General features: G+C 38.3%; 3 protein-coding genes across 5 annotated transcripts; 2 read left to right on the forward strand and 1 right to left on the reverse strand.

Moving 5' to 3' along the window:
• Window positions 1–302: 302 nt before the first annotated feature.
• Window positions 303–9,711, reverse strand: xkrx (XK related X-linked). The gene is made up of 3 exons (XM_056769458.1): window positions 8,950–9,711; window positions 1,851–2,116; window positions 303–1,767 (listed from the first exon to the last, which is right to left on the reverse strand). The coding sequence occupies exons 1-3, from the start codon at window positions 9,294–9,296 to the stop codon at window positions 965–967; spliced, it is 1,416 nt and encodes a 471-aa protein (XP_056625436.1). The 5' UTR covers window positions 9,297–9,711; the 3' UTR covers window positions 303–964.
• arl13a (ADP-ribosylation factor-like 13A) lies at window positions 2,132–17,649 on the forward strand. Of its 3 annotated transcripts, none has more exons than XM_056769461.1 (10): window positions 2,132–6,224; window positions 14,865–14,978; window positions 15,066–15,136; window positions 15,227–15,476; window positions 15,576–15,681; window positions 15,863–16,068; window positions 16,185–16,281; window positions 16,397–16,661; window positions 16,739–16,852; window positions 17,074–17,649. In XM_056769461.1, exons 2-10 carry the CDS (start codon window positions 14,920–14,922, stop codon window positions 17,136–17,138), a joined length of 1,233 nt encoding a protein of 410 aa, XP_056625439.1. In that variant the 5' UTR covers window positions 2,132–6,224; window positions 14,865–14,919; the 3' UTR covers window positions 17,139–17,649. The 3 variants fall into 3 exon arrangements, with proteins under 3 accessions (XP_056625439.1, XP_056625438.1, XP_056625437.1); XM_056769460.1 differs by lacking the exon at window positions 2,132–6,224 and adding an exon at window positions 10,280–10,679; XM_056769459.1 differs by lacking the exon at window positions 2,132–6,224 and adding an exon at window positions 12,607–13,948.
• Window positions 17,650–17,765: 116 nt separating this feature from the next.
• Window positions 17,766–20,575, forward strand: tmem35 (transmembrane protein 35). The gene is made up of 2 exons (XM_056769462.1): window positions 17,766–17,987; window positions 18,792–20,575. Exons 1-2 carry the CDS (start codon window positions 17,868–17,870, stop codon window positions 19,152–19,154), a joined length of 483 nt encoding a protein of 160 aa, XP_056625440.1. The 5' UTR covers window positions 17,766–17,867; the 3' UTR covers window positions 19,155–20,575.
• The last annotated feature ends 527 nt before the right edge of the window (window positions 20,576–21,102 follow it).

A 21,102-nucleotide genomic window follows, 5' to 3' on the forward strand; every position in this document is an offset into this window, starting at 1 on the left:
CACTAATTTGAACCTTTTCATTATTAGAAGTCTCTATAGTGGACAGCTATAAAAAAAAAATATTGCGTTTGCATATGTTTTGATGGAAATCGCATATCAATCACTAAATCATTCTATACGCGGTCACCTCTTCAGATGTCCACTCAAATGGAGTTAAAATCTTGTTTTCATGCCATAAAAGCAATAAAAACAAAGGAAGTTAATCCTAAATGTGGTTATCATAATTCATACATGACATGGTTAATATGTTGCCGTTACATGAGATTCACTCAAATATCCACAGCATGAATTTTGAAACGAAATGTAAGCATTGCTTTATTCATATATCCCAAATCAGTAGTAAACAGAGACATAACACAAAAACACAGGTAAACATATTCCCATACAAAATAAACATCCAGACCTTTTTTTCAGTTTAAAGTTAAGAGCACGGTTTACTTTAATATTCTATTTAGGCAAAATGTCTCACAATATTAAGGCAAAAGTATTCCAGAGTTCAGTAAGTAAGTTAAAGGCGGCTTTTCCAAATAAAAATAAAACATGGGTCTCGAAGCAAATTCAGAAAAACTTTAAAGGCTTTCCCGCTTTTCAAGTCTTGTTTTCCCCTAAAAGGAGTAGTGAAACGGGAGCCAAAAATAGCTTCTTTCAGTGAGGCACGCTTGGCACATTTCCCACACACCTGGTCTGCAGACTGGCCATGCAACTATTATCAACAGAACACATTCTTTGGACTTCGGATCAGCGCTCCGCAATTAATAAATGATGAGCAACTCTCTATACACAACTGTTACATACCTCCTTGAGGAGCATTCCAAACTACATAAAAGATTCCTGAAGCTTTTAGGACCTAATAAAATCAATCATTTCTTCACAAAGTACAATAGAGCGTCACTATGATACTCCTGAGTCAGGATATGTGCAAATATGCCTAGCATGGAACAAAACAGCGACGGTAACACGCATATCATGCTGCATCCAAAATATCATCCACGATATCCGTCTCTCTTTCCGTTAGATGGCTAGTGTGGTCAGGAGGGGACAGATCCTGAGAAGCAACTTCCGAGTCGGTAGGTGGCAGCGATTCCCTTTTCTTCCAGCAGCACGCACATAGGAGACAGTCCTCGACGTTGTAATGTAAGAGTCTGCGGCATGGATGGCAAAACTGATGGAAGACGAGCATGAAAAGCACAGCTAGGCTATAACACACGATCAGTTGCACCACTAGCAATGGCGTGCAGACGTATTCATAGAAGTCTGTCTTGAAATGGTACCACAAGATGATGAGAGTCACGTTCTCCCCGAAACGCAGGGTGTAGTAAATAGCCAGGCGTCTCCAGCGGGTCTGTTTCTCTACAAGGTCATGGTCTGCGAGGTCCAGCTGCACGGCCGACCAACAGAAAATATTGATGCAGGCGTAGAGAAACGTGACCATGCAGAGGACCACAGTGGTCCCCAGCTTGCTGAAGTTCGTCTCTACGTTCTCGGGCAACGATGCCCTCCTGACCCAGAACTCCACCCAGGGTTGGAAAAAGAAGACCAACAGGTTGATCAGGCCCACTAGGACCACCCAGTGTGTGAACACTGTGCTGAAGAGCACCAGGGTGGTGACCCGTGTGGCGATCTCTAACCCTCTCCAGAGGATCATGCACAGGTAGGCAACGGGTTTCATTCTTATTTTGTAGTCGTCATATTTGATCTGTATGGCCAGCACGCTGCACACTAATGCCCCGTATGTGATGGATATCAAGGATATGATCATCAGAGCGACTGTAAAAATAAAGCGTGTTCGATTTTGTTAAAAAAAGACCAAAATGAAAATGATGAAATTTCCAGGAAATAGTCATACTCACATCGTGCAGGAAGGATGTATTTTTCCTGTATGGTGGCATAGAGCTGTAGTGTAAGCTGAGGGGTGGACCCCAGGAAGGCCTGAATGACAGCTGTGCGTTTGAAGGCATTGCGGTGGACGGCTAACTTGCGTTCGGTGTGTCCGATCTCCCATTCTAAAGCTGGGCCCAAACCTCTCCCGTGCTTTAGCTTGATCTTTCTTGAAATGGTGACATATGGCTCCTCTTTCCTACCTGCCTGACAGTAAACAATCAGAGCTTCAATGCACCTAAAAGTGGAGGGAATCAAAAGGGAAATCAGTCAGACGGGTAAAGAGATTGGAATTAAAGTTGAAAAACGACTTGGAGATAATTTGCCAATTTAAGAAAGCAAGCACATTTGTCCCTTATGAAAACGAACTGTTTTACGACAGTAGCCACAGTTTAACTATGGTATTTGTAGTAAAACCACAGTAACCTCAAATGTTTACATTGTCTTACTATAATACCCATAGTTGAACCATGAGAGTTTTAACTATAGTAGAGGGTCAATTGTCTAGTAAATCATTGCGATTATAACTATTAATTGTCTGTTTTATGCCTTTGGCATTTAATTCTCATAAATTTTTGATAGCCTTTTGAAACCACCATATTGTTATGAATATAAGACCATAATTTATTTTCTATTAGATAATGGAGTCATCATATATTTAAGGTCTAGGCTTTTACATATAATAATTCAGCCGCCAATTATGTGTAAAATGAGTTTGATCAGGAGTGAATTGAAGCCAGCATTCAAATGCTATCAGTCAAACTTCTAGTCTGTTTTTTCACACTTGCGAGACTTCAATAAAATGTTAATTCTATGTTAAAGAAATTTTGATATCCTGATTTTCACATTGAGATGAGCTTGAATACAATTACATTGAATTAAAACAGGTTTTTTATGGAATATATACGTTTATATAAGTGATTGTTGGTACATTTGACCATTATTATCATACTTAAATTACAATATATACACTAAAATATGCAATATGCAGGCACTGTAGCTCCCCCTTGTGTCCTCTACAGAGATGTACAATAATTGCGATGATCTGAAACCATTGCGATGAGACAGCCACAGTTAATAGAAAACAGGGAGATGGTTCACCCAGGAATAAAAAATGATATACATTTTTTACTCTCGTGTTATTTCAAAACGGTATGACTTACTTTCCGTTGCAGAACACAAAAAAGATATTTAGAAGAACCTTGGTAAGCAACTTTGGCCCTAGCCCTGTACTACTACTGACTTCCATTGTGTTCCACAAAAGAAAGAGTCATGTACAGGTTTTCAGGACATTACAGTGAATAAATGATTTTATTTTGGTGTAAACTATCTCTTAAATGGTTATTTGACATATCCTTAGCGGCCACAAGGTGGCACTATAATCTAAGAAATGTAACCATTCCAAAGCAATTTACCAACCTACATTTTTCAGAAACATGAGAAATATGTCAGTCAGATCCGTACCCAATCTCAGACAAACACTTTACAACATTAGAAGATGTTTAGATACCTACGACATTCGTTTGAATAAAGGATTGACTTTAACCTACAGTCAATCTGACTGCATTTCATTAGTTAACAAGGATAATATCTCCCCAGTATCGATAAAGACCTTTTAATAGGGATGCACCGATGTATCGGTCCCCGATGTTGGATTTATTTGATAAATGAATTGCATGGAGGCAATGAGTTGCATGTCAGAATAATCCAACGTTTTTTACGAAGAAAATAATTAAATGGGAACAGCACAGACTTTATTTAAGTTTATTAAAGAAATATTCAATGTTAAGACAAACTTGAGCTACTGTTGTTAATAAAATAAATATTGGAAGATTTGTAGATTGTCATGTTGTCTAGCTGTATTTTTATCTTAACTTGTTCCTCAATTAAAATGTTAAATGGATCCAATTCATGTTCAATACAATTAATTTAATGCAAAAAAAAAACTATCAAGTATTGTAAAGTAATGCAATGCAATCAAGCAATTGACCAATATGGGTATCGGACGATAAAAAAATCATATCGTGCATCCCTATATTTACTACTCTGCAGTAAACTATAGGCAAATGTGTGTTTTTTAAATCAGTCCACATACCGCCATACATTTAATGTGCTGCTTTTTACTTCCTTAAATTCAGAGCTTCTTTTTGTTGAGCTAAAACACCCAAAAAATTGCTTAAAAAGGCTGCATTAAAAACCTAAAATTACATCTCTTTATTACATAACACTTGCTTTTATTATAGGAATGTGTTACTCACAAAATAAAACGCGCATATGACAGTGCCATAGGCAAAGTAACATTCATATGGGCTGTTTACATTGAAAGTGATGAAATCAAATATGCGGTTGGCAAGTCGCTGTACTGTAAGTTTATAGTTGTTGCTAACTCGCCTGCAGTATCAGGTGCTTTACTGAGAACTAAAACGAGTCATTCATCCTGTACTGCCAATATATGTTATCCCTTTACACCCCCAAGAAGAAAATGGGCTTGGAACATGTCAGTGAGTAAACAATAATAGGATTTTCATTTTTCGTGAACTATAACCTTAAATCTAAAGTGTTGTATTTTATGATACAACTGAACATTTGTTTAAGGTTGCATTGGAATCACAGTAAACAATTAAGGGAGCTGTTCCCGGCCATCCCCCTCCTCAGACTCCACGCTCACAGGAGTTACCAGACATTTACAATTGTGTAATGGAAAGCATAAACTCTTACGCTAAGTTTATCTGATAATTTATACAATGGCAGTGGTTTTATTGTTGGCAAATATAACTCAATCAGCAGTTTGTTTCCGAGGTTGCGTCCTCCTGAGGTTGCATTTTATGGGCCATATTGCGGTCTCGTTTAAGCGTAATAAATTGGTATATTACTCCTCGTAAGTTGTAAAATAATATAGTAATCCTTTTTTTGAAGTTTGCAATGTAGTCGTACCAGAAAGGGTAGAATCTGCTCTGACCAAGATCGTTTGTCTGCTGCAATATGCAGTGATTGTCACCAATTGGCAACCGAGCTGTCCAAATACACTAGTGGGTAAAATTATTACATACAGCTCCCTTAAATCCCTTTAAACTTCTTTGAGTGATGATAATGGAAAGTAAATTCAGCTAATATATTGCCATTATAAATGCAACCCAAAGCATTCACAGGAATTATTAAAATAAGGTTATTACAAATATGGCATAATCTGAATTTAATATTGTGAGAACTTTCTGCCATATTAGAAAGCTTGGCCTGTGTTGCACAAAGCAACCAGATCCACTAAAATGCTATTTAAAGCTTCATACATTCTCCTAAGCAACAACTGGGCAACTACGTTTTCAAAGACACGATAACGGTGGCTATTTTGATCTTGATATGTGATACCTACCAACAGATAAAGCTTTTTTTCTATCTATAGCGATCCATCATGCAATCTTTGTGTAAGCAGCCAAACCAAGATGTTATGTAGTAACTATCTGAAAAATTTACTATATGCGGTTTCATTTAAATTACATTTTATGCTGAAAACAATTTACATGAATCCACAGGGTAATTAAAAATTAATTTAAATATGCCAACATTATCATTTGTCAGTTAATAAAGAATCATCATTCAATCTCTCCGTAGAGTCAAGAAACTTTGTGAGATAACACTGGTATAAACAGGATTGAGTTTCGTAAGGAAAATACATTTCCTGTAAATAACCAGAGTTTGACATTGTGTAAGATATTTATAGTGTCGTCACTCACCCTTAACCCTCTTTTCTATTTACAATTTACTGCTATCTTACTGACCTCAGCACAAGGAGTTACATTACATGCTGGGACTCGGAATTCCTCCAGCATATTTAAGACTTGGCAAAAAGAGGGGAAACAGATGTCTTGTTGCATACAGCGTATGCAGTACATCAGTTAAATCATTTTAAAGGGTTCAAATGACACGGCTAACGCGAATATTATTGTTTGTTTAAGATGTATTGTAATGTGTATACACAATTTAATTTTCAAAAACACTGTATTTTCCACATACCGTGCATGTTTGAATCTCCTCTTTGCCCCGGCTCTCTGAAACATGCTAATATTTTACTTAGCTCATCGCTCTGAAAAGCAAGGTGTGCTATGATTGGCCAGTTAACCAGTGCGTAGTGATTGGTCGAATACTGCAAGCGTTTCACAGAAATGTAACCCCTCTTATCCTATTCAGAACATCAGGTTCCAAAGAAATTGTACGGACACTGACAAGAGATAACATGTCATCGGTACTTCCTTATATCAATTCAAGCCTGAATCTGATAAGGAATATAAAGATGATCAAGCCGATACATCAACTTTGCCAGCACGACTTAAGCAGGATTTAAAGCATTGGTAAGGTTTTATAAAAAAATATTATGTTAAATAGTTAAAAACTATAGCTAACTGTTTTACCTTTTATATACAACGTTATAAAGATTATAATATAAACAAATAACCATTTACATCATACAGAGTTTGTGTGAGATAGAAACAAGTTTGCATTAAAGCAGGGAATGGTAACATAATAAATAACGCGAGTGCGTTGGCCCTTCTTGATCAACCAGTGTTACGCCAAGTCTCGTCGCGACTCCACAAAGACAATAAATCCATTATAAACACGACATTTGTTGCCTCTTGTTGGAACATTATTACTGATTATTAGGACTAATGTGGTCTTTCTTTTTGAATCTGAAGCGCCTGTCATTGCGAAGTTTTTATGGTAAGAATGGCCCCACTTTTAAATAAAGCTTTCGTGCATTGCCGGTCTTGATCTCTCCCAGGTTCGTGAAGCAAGCTTCGGTGAAATGCGCTGCACAAACTTGAACATTCGGATTGTACTTTTCTTGAACAGTGTTGTAAATAAAATGTAACCATTCGCTTTTACTCGTCTCATCTTTAGGCAGGGCAAACAACGAGTCTTTCTTTTCGCAACGAAACACACAGCGTCTCCACGATATGGCTGCGGCGGTGACGATACAATGAGATTTACAAGTGCGCCCACCTTAGTTGCATTTAGATTTGGGCGGTCTTACTCAAGTCATGTTACGAAGTGACGTACATTCGCCGGGGTGTGGTTACACGAGGCGTTTCAGGCATGTCTGGGTGAACATTCGCTTTGAGATAGAATGCATCTTCTTTCTGACACTTTAATTTTTGCAATTTTACATGTCTAATACATGCATAGGTAACTTATGACACACCAAAGACACAGAAAAAAACACGTATTCACGCCATATGACCCCTTTAAGTAAAAAAATAAAAACAATTTGTTGTTGAAGCTGAACTTGATCTTTATTTCTCTCTAGCTGCAGACAAAACATGAAGTATCTGTTCTCAGAAAGAACACGTGCCAAGCAAATAAATGTAAACTAGCTCGCACACAACTACTACAAGTGTACATTTACATGTACCGCCCTCATGTTACTACACCTATGAAAGAAAAATCAACTGTTGTGCACAGATGAGAGAATGAATCTGTTGCCCACTCTTTACGACAACTTGACATTGATTTGTGCTGTACAGGTGAGCCAACAGCCTATGAAAATATTTGAATACGTTTCAAAACATGACTGCAGCCTAGATAGTGTATGTCCTTAAATGACCACGCACAAATTCCTAGAGTACGGTGTAGTTTGAACTGAGTGACATCTGAATACAGCGTGTGCTACACCTTTCGATTTCAAATCCAACCTACAAGACTTTGTTTTCCACTCACATTCAATTCCTATTCTCCACAAACTCCACCTTTCGACCTGGACTGTATGTTTGCTCAACAAGACTGAACACATTTTGAAATTCAACACATGGGCGTCAGAAGGAATGGGAGTATCCGAGTGTCTAGTGAGAGACTTTCAAAGCACACACTACCACTGTGGACTTTGAACATTTTTACTCATATCCTCACGGTGTATTCTGAAATGATATACGGCTAAAGAACAAAACTACAACTGGTGGAAACATGTTGTGAAAGAAACTATTACAAGATCTCACTGGCATTTGGGTGGTGTAAACCGACAAATAAAATTCCCCAGTGCTTAAAATGCTCAAAGATTTCATTCATATCAAGTAAGAAAACATTATAGGTCAAAATTATAGGTTGCACATGATCGGTCAACGGTCTGGGTCTCTTGATTACTATTTTTCAGGTGTCAGATTCAGAATAACTTATTTGTTATCTGCATGGGCCAAATCTCCCATTGAATTAATAAGTTACATTTAAATAGTCTTACATTTCCAATCAAATTGTCAATATTGTAAGAAAAACTTAAGAAAATGCACAATGTGTATTTACCCATTCAATTTCGAATGTAAGACTATAGCTGTTTATATATAAGCATTCATAAAAAACGATTGCACTATAGTTAACTATACTAAAATGCTTCCATTTTGCATTTTTATAATTAGCTAAAGGTATTTTTATCATCTTCATAATAAACCAGGAATTATCACTTATTCCTTCATTCTCTTAAGTTAAATGCACTTATTAATGCAAGTGTGCAAAACCTGATTCTTTATATCTTCTTTGTAATAATGAGTGAGAATGTTTAACTAGACTATCTTCAGTGCAACACGGAAATGGCCTTTTGAATAGATTAAACATGGTCAGTGTTACACACTTGTTTACGATCTTTTGCCGTGATATAATGTGCAAACCAAAACATTTCCTTCTTTAAATGTATCGATCCATCTAAAGCCACAGGTTTAAACAGCACTTTAAAAGATTAAAGATCAATTTTATGAATATAATGGTTATATTGGGAACCATATTGGTTTTAATGGGCTCTATGCTGTGGTAACATGTTGGGTTTTGGTGGTCTGACACCGGTTCCCATGTATTTAGTGATTGGGGAACAATACAAAAACCTTAAACACAAGGTTTAGTGTTGGTTTTAACCTATTTCCCCGTTTTGAATTATGAATATTGTACTGTGACTACACCCAGACCAACACCAACACCCACACCCACACGAACACCAACAACCGCACACACACACCCGCCATGTCGGACTGCATCTGTTTGTCAATATTTTGGTCATGTGATCAGCCTGCGATCAACATGTGATCGTCACTGTCATACCTTATGATAGGCCCCATCTGAAGCAGATGCATGAAGAGCACAAGCGGCCGGTCTTTCCCGAGATCTCGGTGCACAAACGTCAGGGTGAGCTGGGTAAGCACCGACGGCACCAGCATGAACGTGATGCTCAGTCCCATCCACACGACGTCGTCAGTCTTGTGGTAAAAGCTGCAGAGCACCGCAGCGCAGATGAACTCCGCGCAGTACAGGACCGTCGTACACACCACGCTAAAGGGTGGCCTGATCCTGCTGTGGTTGATCACCGTCATGAATCCGTTCTCGTTCACTACGGGCGGCTGCGGCGCCACCTCCGTGATGTCGTGGTCGGTCTTGTTGTTGTTTTCCATCTTACATTAGTACTTTTAAGAAGAAGAATATAGATCCCCGTTCATGTCATGCTCCCAACGTGTTTCTGAGCGATCGCCTACATAGTGCGCTTGCGGATCATGCGCGCGCTGCCACATATGCAGCACTTAGAGACAAATCGGTGATGTTGAATCTGACGAGCATAACGGAGCCGAATCAGCGCCGATCCAGCCAGCATCCAAGCGCGCGAACACAGACGAGCTTGTAAAAACTGCTTTAAGTGAGTAAAACACAAGGTAAGGCATCGAATTATTTGGTCGGCTCACGTTGTCGTTGCGCTTTAAAGCACGTATCTGAACACCTCGATGTCGCCGGCAAACCGTCGCGTCGTTTCCATTGTGTGAAGAGTTTTGGCGAAATTAGAAGCGTTGATCAGAAAAGCCAGGTGTGTTCTAACATGCATCGACGGGCTGTCTGGTGTCTCATGGGTCCTAGCGCACACCGGATGTGGGCGTTACATGTTTGTGTGAGGTGGCAGATTAATCGTATATACTCTGTTGTCACTTTTTTTACAAGATGCATAACCTGTTCCGCCTGCTCTTTGAACTAAATACGACATTTTCCATAAAATATTTAAGTCAAGACAAAAGTGATTCAAATGTGTACATACCCTAACCTGTAGATCGCTTGAGGCAGTTTCAGTAAACGCCCTGTTCTGCTTTACATAAAACGACTTTGAAGAAATAAACGAACTTGATACCAGCACACTTTGTTGTCTGTATCTCTGAAAACATCACCCACAACATAGAATAGAATAATGAAATCCAGTTTAGCAGCTCGTCTGGATGACAGTTGTTACATACATAAACAAACAAAGGTATATACACACAATTTTATGCAAAATATAAATCCTCTGAGGTACTTCAGTGGCAGAGTAATAAAGTAGGGGAGGGTTATTGCACCTTTAAGGAGTTTTTATTGCACATTTTAGTTTGGTTGGGAGTGTGTAAGTGGTTATGTATTTACGCATCTACCTGCTTGGGGATAGAAACTGTTATTCAGTCTGTTGGTTTTGGTTTTTATCAGTCTGTAAAAAGGTAAGGGGGAACACATGATGTCCAGGGTGAGCAGGGTCTTTTTAAATGCATTTGGCCTTCTTATGAAGTCGGCCAGTGTAGATGTAATGGGTAATGGCCAGTGACATATCAATGACACGCTCAGCTGTCCTCTCTACCCTCCGCAGGTCCTTCCTGTTCTCTTCTGGACAGCTGGAGTACCATACTGTGCAAATTCGCGGGCTCTCTATTGCGGAACGATATAAGTCGTTCACCAGCTTTTGAAGTAGGCGAGCGTGTTTCAACTTCCTAAGGAAATAAAGTCTTTATCAGGCTTTCTTCCCCTGATGGGAGATGTGTGTGGACCAGGTGAGATCGGACGAGATGTGTAGGCCGAGGAATTTAAAGCTCTCTACCCTCTCTATCTCCTCTACGTGTATTCAGAGGGCGGAGTGTTCTGTACGTTTTGATTTCCTGAAAGTCCAAAATAAGTTCCTTGGTTCTGCTGATGTGTAGGTCCAAGAGCACCAATCTATGATCCAGCCGAAATTGGTTACAGAATATTGGAGCTCAGTGGTAAGAGCATTGCGTTAACAACGCAAGGTTGTGGGTTCGATCCCAGGGGATTGCATATACCTAAGTATAAATGTATAGGTTACTGCAATGTAAGTCGCTTTGGATAAAAGCGTCTGCCAAATGCATAACTGTGAATGTGATCCGACCACGGAAAGATACGAACGTAAAAATCTTACACTGTGCAAATGCAGTCCGAATTATGGGCGTTTTATGTACATTTGCTCTGGAAAATGACACCTGCCACCTGCCTGGTTTCACATTTGTGTAACTCCATTGTAAATAAACCACTGCCTCAATGTCGGCTGTGTGAATTACTAGAAATGCAAGTAGCCAAACTGAATATCACCAACAAGACACATTCAAATTAATCTTTAACACAGACTTTTGACCCATATAGAAACGCAGTAACATCTGCAGGATAAAGCACCTGGAAATTCGTATGATTCTTCTTTCATGTCTAGACTTGAGTACAGAAATTACTTATCTATTAATTTGGATGTGTTTAAAATACGAGGAGACACACTGGTGCTGTTGTTTCTGCTCTGCAGTCCCCACCCCCACAGACTCATTGTCCAAACTGTGCTAGTGTCTACCATTAAACTGACAGCATGATCTGTAAAGGCCCACTGTAGGGATGGGTCAATGTGGTCACTGAGCTATTTCCATTAGTGTCATGGCCAGCTGACAGGGGGCTGTGTTTACGGTTCTGTGTGAGTGTAGTCAGCAGATAAGTAAGCACCTGATTGGTTACGCCAGTAATTACTTAATCAGATCAGACTCGAGAGAAGAAAAGAGGATGTTGCATTTCTTTTGTTTTGGGATGGCCTTACATACAGTTTTTCTCGATTGCTAATGCACAATTCATGAAACAATTCACCATTTTCTCACGACTATAAACACATTCTCAGAACAAAACACCAACTTGCACAAACCCCACACAAAAACGTCCTCATTTTGCGAAGGTTTAAACATGTTGTCATTCCGAAAACACAAACATAATATACTGTAGTGTCAAGATGTAAACTCAAGTAGCACACATTTATCTATCAGTAAACATTCAGTGGCAAAATTAATGACAGATCAATGAGAATCCTCAGGATAATATCAATAGGAGCACAGGTAATTGTGCATCCTAGAATCATCTACTGGGCTTTATTCTATTTACGGTTCAACATAATGTATCAGTACACACTTTATATAAGAGAAATGTCACTATTCTGTATACAGTAAACGGTAGCACACCCTTTTTACCGGTTCTGTATTTTTGCAGTAATACTTTTACGAATTTGGATAAAAGAATCTGCTAAATGCCTGAATATAAATGTTATTTGTGCAGTTGTATACTGTATTGTGTTGCATGATCAGTTTATATTGTTCTTTGGTTTTTGACCTTTTCTTGTCTTTTTCATCTTCATCTACGTTATAGTTTTTTTTTTTTAATTTTCCTAAAGCTCATTCTTGCAATTCTCTCTATGTGCACTCTTTTATGTTGTATATTCTAATAAATGCTAAGCTGTCAAATTATTCTTCAATCCCAATAAGAGGTATAGTAGCAGTGTTTTCAGATCTCACCAGTGTCTAAGACTATGTTGCAGTTTGGGTGATTTTGACGGCTTGTGTGTCATATCTGCAGGAAAAGTTTTTCCAGCAAGTGTGAATGGTTTTGAGAAAAGAGCTTAATTTTGACCTGAAAATAGGATGTTTGGGGAATTGGGTGAGATGTTATGGATTTGTGCTTACTGTTTTGAGAATGCGAGGCATAATTTCAAGAAATGAGAAAATGACAAAAGAAATGTGTTAGAAGAAACTGGATCTTCGATAATTTGATCTCCCGGAGAATTATAAAAATATAAACAGACCCAGGCACAGGGGCATGTCTTAAAGGCATAGTTCAGCTTTTACGCCACCTTCATGTCATTCTAAACCTGCAGAACACAAAAGAAATTTAGAAGAACAATGGTAACTGGACACCGCTTGCCCTCATGACTTCCACTGCATGGACACAAAACCACAAAGACAATTTCTCAAAATATTTACTTTTGTGTTTATAAGTAGAAAAAGTCATATACAGATTTTAAATGATGTGAGGGTGAATAAATGATGGCAGAATTGTTTCTCCTTAAGTGCGACTATCCAGTGTCTCTGGAAATCAAATGCCAGAAGACTAAACAGATAAATATTACTTCAATTAAACTTTAGAGACCTCTGGTGGTAAGAAGTATACCACACACACTTCAGAAGTCTCAATGCTGGTTTAACTCACCTTAGCTCTCTATCGATGTAAATAGCTCATTTTTTAGGTGTTCTCGGGCTCATCTTTTAGTGCCTATGTGACCTAATATTTTTTTCACTATTTAAATTAATCTGGTTTTACCAGATTTACCAGAGTTTGTTTATTGTGCTTGCTTGGTTTGATTTGGTATCACGTGAGAGGGATTGACGCAAGCTTTAATGTGGGTTAAGCCTGAAACTCCACCCTAATATTTATTCACAATGATTCCCTAATCTGAAGAGGTTTAGGGTTAATTTACTGATGTTAATTTGACATGAGATAAAATGCAGACAGGACATTTAAGGTGTGGTTTGTGACTGTCAATGATTGACTCCAGGGATTGACTCCAGGGATTGACTCCAGGGATTGACTCCAGTGGGCAATTGCTGATAAACTCAAAATGTAAAAAAAACACATATGAGGTTATGTCATTTGAAATAAATATGGTATCTGATATGGTCATGGCATGCCATGCCATTTACTGTAACATGCAAACAATTGGGCTGTAAATATTGTTTCCAAGCAGATTTCCTTAGCAGATTTCTTACAATGTACAATGGCACTAGTTTAAAAATAACTACATTTAAAAAATACCTGAGACCACAGCAGGCATCGAGAGATCTTACTTGATCGGTTGAATGGCTTTGGTGACATTTCGTCACTAGCTCCTCCCATATGAGGTGACCGGATTAGAGGAATAAGTAGAGCCAATTAGTTTTAATAGTTGCCCTGTGCAAAATGTCTCTGGAGAAACAAACAACAACACACGCATGGACGTTGACATACAACTGTAAGTAACTATTAGTATTTTGAGAGATGACGTGATTATGTAGCGGAATGTAAGGCAACATACTAAGACCTAATAAAGACTTTTATTGACTGGTATAGGGAGGGCGTTTAAACTCAGATTTACATAATCTGTACAACCCTCAGATTTACATAACCTGTATGTCCTGCATATAAAATGGCAGGAGAACAGCTAAAGTTTTGATATGTAGCAATAACCCTGCTTTAATATGTTAATAACTTGTTTAACATAACTTGTTTTAAAATACAATACATTATTTGAATTGATAAGCAGGCTGTCATCATACATTCTAGTAAAAATGTTAATTTGTTTACGAATAAGAACAATAACCTTGACTCAGGCTATTCTTCAAAGGCTTACGGGGCTGAACAGATGTACAATGAGCTAAACAAAGAGATCACTTACATCTCAGACACCTGTAAATGTAATTAGACTACTGCGTGTCTACACCAGAAAAACAGCTGCTACTTAAGCATGACTGGGAATAGGTGGGTAGTTGGGACAAATCTATGTCAGCAATGTTTGAATTCCTAGTAATCTTTTTGCTATATTTCTGATTGAATTACCAAGCAATCCTTAACTTTGTTCGTTAGCAATTAAATGAAAAACACGTATGCAAAACATGGTCCTGCAAAGTGTCAGAATAATTTTTAATTTAATCCATTTTACTGGTACTTCACTGTATGAAGAAATTTGATTATAATATGTCACAGTTTACTGTATTTTGCTGTCCTGCACCCACTAGTAAATTGATAGTGTCTCGTGTCTGAATAAATTTAGGTTTCGAATGTAGATCACAAACAAGTCCCTAATTCTCAAAGGTTAATGCTTGGACGAGACACAACAGAGGTTAACATGTATCCAAAGGCCATGATGTCACATGACTGTTTGTTCTCAGGTACGAGTTAAGGGGACGATGGTGCTCTCCTTGGTGCTTTCCTTCTCAAATCAACATGTTCAATCTCATGAGCAACTGCTGCAGTTGGGTCTCCAAACTCCAGCAACCTCTGAGGTACAAATCCACAAGTTTTGCCTGTTTTGAACAAAAAACATTAGAAGCCTCTGGTATATAGCTATCCTTTGTTTTCCATTTCATCAGGAAGGTCACAGTGTTAGTGGTTGGCTTGGACAAGGCTGGAAAAACTTCTTGTGTCAGAGGGATGATGAGAGGTGATTTGGCTTGTTATAAATGCGAAACATATTCAGAATGCAAATATATTGCGATACAATGAGTTTCTGATGTTATGCATCTTTGTCCAGTGCCTCCTGGAGAAGTAGGTCCCACTCATGGATGTGTCAGCACTGAGCTGAGAGTGGAGAACTACCTGGTTAACATACTAGACATGGGTGGAGCTCCTGAGCTTCGAGCGTCCTGGAGAGAGCGTTATGGTGAAGCTCATGGGATCATCTTTGTGATCGACTCCAGCGACAGACAACAAATGAAAGATGTCAGAGAAGCTTTGGTGGACTTGCTGAAGCACCCAAGAGTGGCTGGGAAACCTCTTTTAGTGTGAGATGTATTCTCCATGTAAAAAAATAGATTTCCTGATTTTTTTTACTCAATTACTTTTTCACAATTTTTTACTTATTTTGATCATCTTCATAACAGGCTTGCGAATAAGCAGGACAAAATGAACGCTTTGCTGGGAAATGAACTTATTGAGATTCTTTCCCTTGAGAGGCTGGTAAACCAGAGCCGATCCCTCTGTCACATTGTGAGTACTGCGATTCAAAAACCTCTATGACACAAATTAAACATGCATTAACAGAGAAACCTCAATAATTTTCATTTTTTAAATGTTGAGGTATTACAGCATCCTGACTGGATGCTAATAGGTTCATGTATTTTTAATTCTTTATATTTAAGAGTGAAACTGATACTGTCTAAATGTGCAGGAACCATGTTCTGCCTTAATGGACCTGCGTCGCTGGTCAGACAGAAAGACCCTGCGAGGTCTCCGATGGTTACTACGAGCCGTGTGTCTGGACTACCCAGACCTCTGTGCCCGTGTGATGAGGGATGGAAAGCGACCGATAGGCCCAGAGGATAAAGACTGGAAAGGAAAAACAGAGAAGAACTGCAACAAATCTAAAATGGAGAGGTGAGGACTGGGTTTATCTTGACAGAGGATACAGTATAAAAACTATTACTTAGAATCATTTATGCTGTTCTCTCTGCTGTTATTATGCAATGCATAATAATTTATTTTATCTTCAGAGCCCGAACAAGCAAAATAGATATTCGTCAAGAACAGCGCACAGAAAAAGTGACAAAAAATGGGAGGCTGCAACCAATCAGAAATATTCTGAATCAGGTCACACATGCTTGATGTTTATCTCAACCTCATTAATATTACGGAAATGTCAACATCACTTTGTTGTTGTACAGTTACTGTACTTGTTGACTCACATTTTGTGGCCTTATTATAGGAAAACTCTTTTAAAAAGAATCTAAAGAAAAAGAAGAAGGTGACGATTAAGATTAATAAGGGGAGTGCAAGCCAAGGAGCCGTGAAGGAAGAAGAGTTTGAGGAGACTGAAGCAAATGAAGCAAAACAGGACCAAAATGCTCTGAAGGATAAATCCAGCAATATAAACGGGAAACATGGAAAGCTGAAACTCAAAGGCAAAGTGAAAGAGGAGACTTTGGTTTCACCAGAATACCCCCAAAATGAGGTCCCCAAAACCCCTAAAGGTACTGAGATTGAAACGTATGTGTCAAAGAAAACAATTGAGTATTGCAGCCTCTGACCTCTGAAGCATTTATTACAGAAAAAGGGGAAAGAAAAAGGAAGAAGACGGTTAAAGGAAAACGAAAAAACAAGATAAACACAGAGGAAGTTCCAGCTGCGTATATGCAGCCAGTTGATCTTTCAACCACTTTCGGTATGCATTAGTGCACTCAAAACATTTGATCACGGCTGTTTTTGGGGTAAATTTAGGCATTTTTGGAAAAAATGTATTATATTACTTACTATCAATGTCTTTTTATATTTTGATTTAAACAATGAAACTGAGAAATAAAGCATTTGCACAATGTCGATAGCCCTGATCTGTAGAAAAGTAGAAGATTAATGAAAGCATTTCGTTTGCCTTTTCCCTTATAGACCTTTACAGAAAAGCAATTTTGGCTCTCAAAGCCCGACAGGAACAGGAGGTTGCGAGGCGGTGAAGAGAAAGGATCATCATGGCAGATCTCTGCAGCAATGGATGGCTTCCAAACATTTTAAACCATTTATTATTATTGTTTTATTTACTGGGCATGAGCTCAGCCTATATCTAAGCTACAGTAACTGTTTTGTAATGGTTAGAAGTGTGGATTCATGTTTGGTTAAACACGTAAGCAGTATCGTTTTGGCATCCGTGCAGGAATTTCTGGAATGAAAATGAGTTTTTGGTTTTTGGAGAGAAAAAACATGCATGTGTTTTGCATGTCAGTGGCATTCAATTTGATAAATAAACAGAATAGCTTACTATGGTAAATATTAAAAAGTGTTCACCTTGATTTTTGAAGGAATTTTATATCTTTTTTCTAAACAATCTATCCATTTCTTTTTTTAACCAGTTTATACTTTTTATAGGTCTGTGGTTGTTTTATATAGAAAACGAAATGCATGACGGGATCCTTATTCAAGTGCACAAACACAAAATAATTCTCCCCGATATTCCCCTGTAAAGCAATAAAAGATGATTTGTACTGTTCTGTGATGAGTGGTACTGTTTTACTGCACATCGACAGCGCACTCTAGCGGTGCTTTCTGGTACTGTAACGGGATGACAGGCAGCCATATTTGACTCCATTCATTTCAAGCCCTTCCCCCTTCAGCATCTTCGGCAGCAGGACAGAGAAGAAAGCTGGAGTGGGACAGCGGATGCCAGTCGAAGGGATACTTTACCGAAGATGGCTTCGCCCAGGACAATAACCATCGTCGCCCTCTCCTTTGCACTGGGTCTCTTTTTCGTGTTCATGGGCACAATTAAACTCACTCCAAGATTAAGCAAAGATGCATATGGTGAAATGGTGAGTGGTCGTTGTTTTGCAGCACCGATATTCATCATCTGCAGCAACGGAGGAAACGGCATTGTTTTAAGGCGTTTATGACGCTGATTATTCTCTGTAAAAGGTCTTCCGGGATATTTATTATTTTAGATGTAGGCTACACTATGCATCGCATATTCTTAAACGTTTAGTCTTTTTGACTTCATCTTCAATTCCTAAATGAGTTTTAAACCAAAATGTAACATTTTTGTACAATAAGGTCACGCTTGGATCATTAGTGGGATTAGGAAAAATAATTGAATCAGCCGAACAGTGTGCACTGGCTCAACATGGTTTCATTATACCGTAAAAAGGTCGGTTTTTGAATCACTATGCAAAATCTTTACGCATTACATTTACGATCTAGACAAGAAACGAATCATATATATTGTGACTTTAATCCTTAAATGTTGCTTTCTGAAGCATTCTGCGTTTAGGCAATGGCGGCGCTTTCCAGCGAATTCTTTATCTCATCTGCAGGTGCAGCTGCTGCTGTGCTGATGTCATCATGACGTCATAAATTCGAATTTTGAACCGAATTACGCAATTCCTTTTAAATGTTAAATGCACCGTATATGGTATAGATAATGGTGTGATTTCAATGGAGTTTATTATGAGGCCTGGATCTGAGTGCGATAGGGGGTTGTCGTTTTTACACGTAACTTAATATTACTGCATCCAGCTCTGCGTTATGCAGTGCCCAGCACTTGAAAAAGGAATGCAACTGTTCATTGTAATATTACACTTCAATTGACTCTATTTTACATGTCTTTGTTCACTTTTCAGAAAAGAGCGTATAAGAGTTATGCCAAGGCACTTCCTGCACTGAAAAAGATGGGCATTTCTTCTGTTCTTCTACGCAAGATCATCGGTACCCTTGAGGTTGCATGTGGCGTGGTTCTGACCCTCGTACCAGGAAGACCAAAAGACGTGGCAAACTTTATCCTGCTATTGGTCATGCTGGCTGTGCTTTTCTTTCACCAGCTGGTTGGAGATCCCCTAAAACGCTACGCCCATGCCCTGGTATTCGGTATTTTGCTAACTTGCCGGCTGCTTATCGCTCGTCAGGGCGAGGACAGGCCTGAGAGAGAGGAGAGACGAGAGGAGCAGATCAATGCCCAGGAAAAGAACAAGGTCAAAATCTCTTAGCTCCACAATTTTAAACAGAGCACCTGGCAACAGATCCCTATGTGTGTCTCTGGATAGTAGAGAAGGTGCTCGGAAAAACAGACGGTGGTCCCGAAAGGTGATTTCTGTCCTTCAACTTAATATCAGCAGCCCAAAAGTGTGTTCTTCTTTTACTCTTACCTCATGTCCTCTGAGATTGTCGCGTCGCTCGGAGCTGCATCCATAGTGGACAAAAAATGTAATTATAATAATGCGTTCTATTGTCTTTTGTTGTGCCCCTTCGCGCTGCGTCCAATGTAGACACGATGTAAGAAATACCACTTTTAAAGTCCCCATGAAATCAAACATTAAAGTATTTTACACAGTGTTGCAGTGATTATTATAAATGATTTATCCGTCCAAACCATTAATTTTTTTATTTCATTTACAACAACAGTTCACCACATGACATAAGCAACAAAATAGAGGTTGGACGATACTGAGTGTCCAATGGCCAGGCATTTTTAGCCATCAGCTCCAGGCCTAACTCACAACAAACCAATCAAAAAAGTGAAGGCCAAACAAAGCCCCGCCCAACCTTTTTTTCTTATTTCAGAAGCTGTTTCACTCGGATGCATCACGATACGGAAAAAGTTGATCGCAATTTCCGTTTCATGGTGACTTTAAGATTATACTGTGATACAGATAACTACAAATGATTATGTATTTGTTGTTTTACTATTGTTTGGCCTACTGTAGATTGACCCTATTTAAAACTGAATGTTTTGAATACATTAAACGTGATTATCCTACACATTCGTTTGTTAAAACTATAAAAAATAACTCCTACCAATGGTGATCTAATAAGGCTGTTAAATGTCAAGTAAGGAAAGTAAAATGGATTTTATTTGTTAGTTTCACCTCACCCTTTGAATCAGATGGACGTAAGTGTTTAACGTAGCCTGAAACCAATAATTAATATTGTTTATCTGTTATTTATATATTTTTTATATTATTGCTGTATCTGTTGTTTTCTATTTTTAAATGATGAATTTCAGAAGTTGGTCTTTGTTTCTTACCAAATTTGTTTTTCTAGCTGTCCAATAAAAAATGTCCGTTTAACCTAATGGTTTCTTGCTCCTTTTAAAATCTACAACTACATGTTTGTTTCATCTTTATAATACTTTGTTACATTTGCCAAAACTATGGAAATTACAGCAAATATTTTTCTATGTTGTTTTTAATTTTGGTAATCTGTTAGGCTGTATTGGTAATACTTGTCTGATACTGAACAAAGAATATGGATGTGACCTACAGTATACTCGGTTTTCAGGATGCCATGAACTATTTAAAGAACAGAAGGTTTACACATAGGGTCATGTTATACTCTTGACAGTGAGAAAAAAAAATCTCTGATATGTTTGTGCATGCAGATGCTGACAATAAAACATCAGTTTAGTAAACAGGAGTTTTATTGAGTTTCATTAATGCCAGTGTTTTATTTTATGTTATCACATAATTAACATACAGAGCTGTGGATAAAAAAAGAGACTTTAATCCGCATTTCTGTATCGAGACTTTTTAACAGACTTGTGTATACAAGTATTTGCATCTTTTTGCATCCAATATAGCTAATACATGCATCTAACTTATTTGAAATTTAGGAGAAATGTCAGTAGTCAACAAAATTAAACAAAAACGATATGTCTCTAAACATACACATACTGTACATACACTAAAGGGAAATTAATTTATAAAAACCGAAAGCTAGCCACTCGCTTCACTCAAAGATTATAACAATCATGAAGATGCTGCACTCGTGGTACACTGAATTTGAAAAAATGCAACGCGGTTCATGGCCGCTCGAACAAAGATTCGTCATCGGACATTCGCAGAAGTCAAAAGAAGTAAACAAGTCTGCTTTATTGTCAATTCTGCAACATGTACTGTACATACATATAGAAGATTGAATTTGCGTTACTCTCAGACC

This window comes from Triplophysa dalaica, chromosome 16, assembly GCF_015846415.1.
Source record: "Triplophysa dalaica isolate WHDGS20190420 chromosome 16, ASM1584641v1, whole genome shotgun sequence".
Lineage (NCBI taxonomy): Eukaryota > Metazoa > Chordata > Actinopteri > Cypriniformes > Nemacheilidae > Triplophysa > Triplophysa dalaica.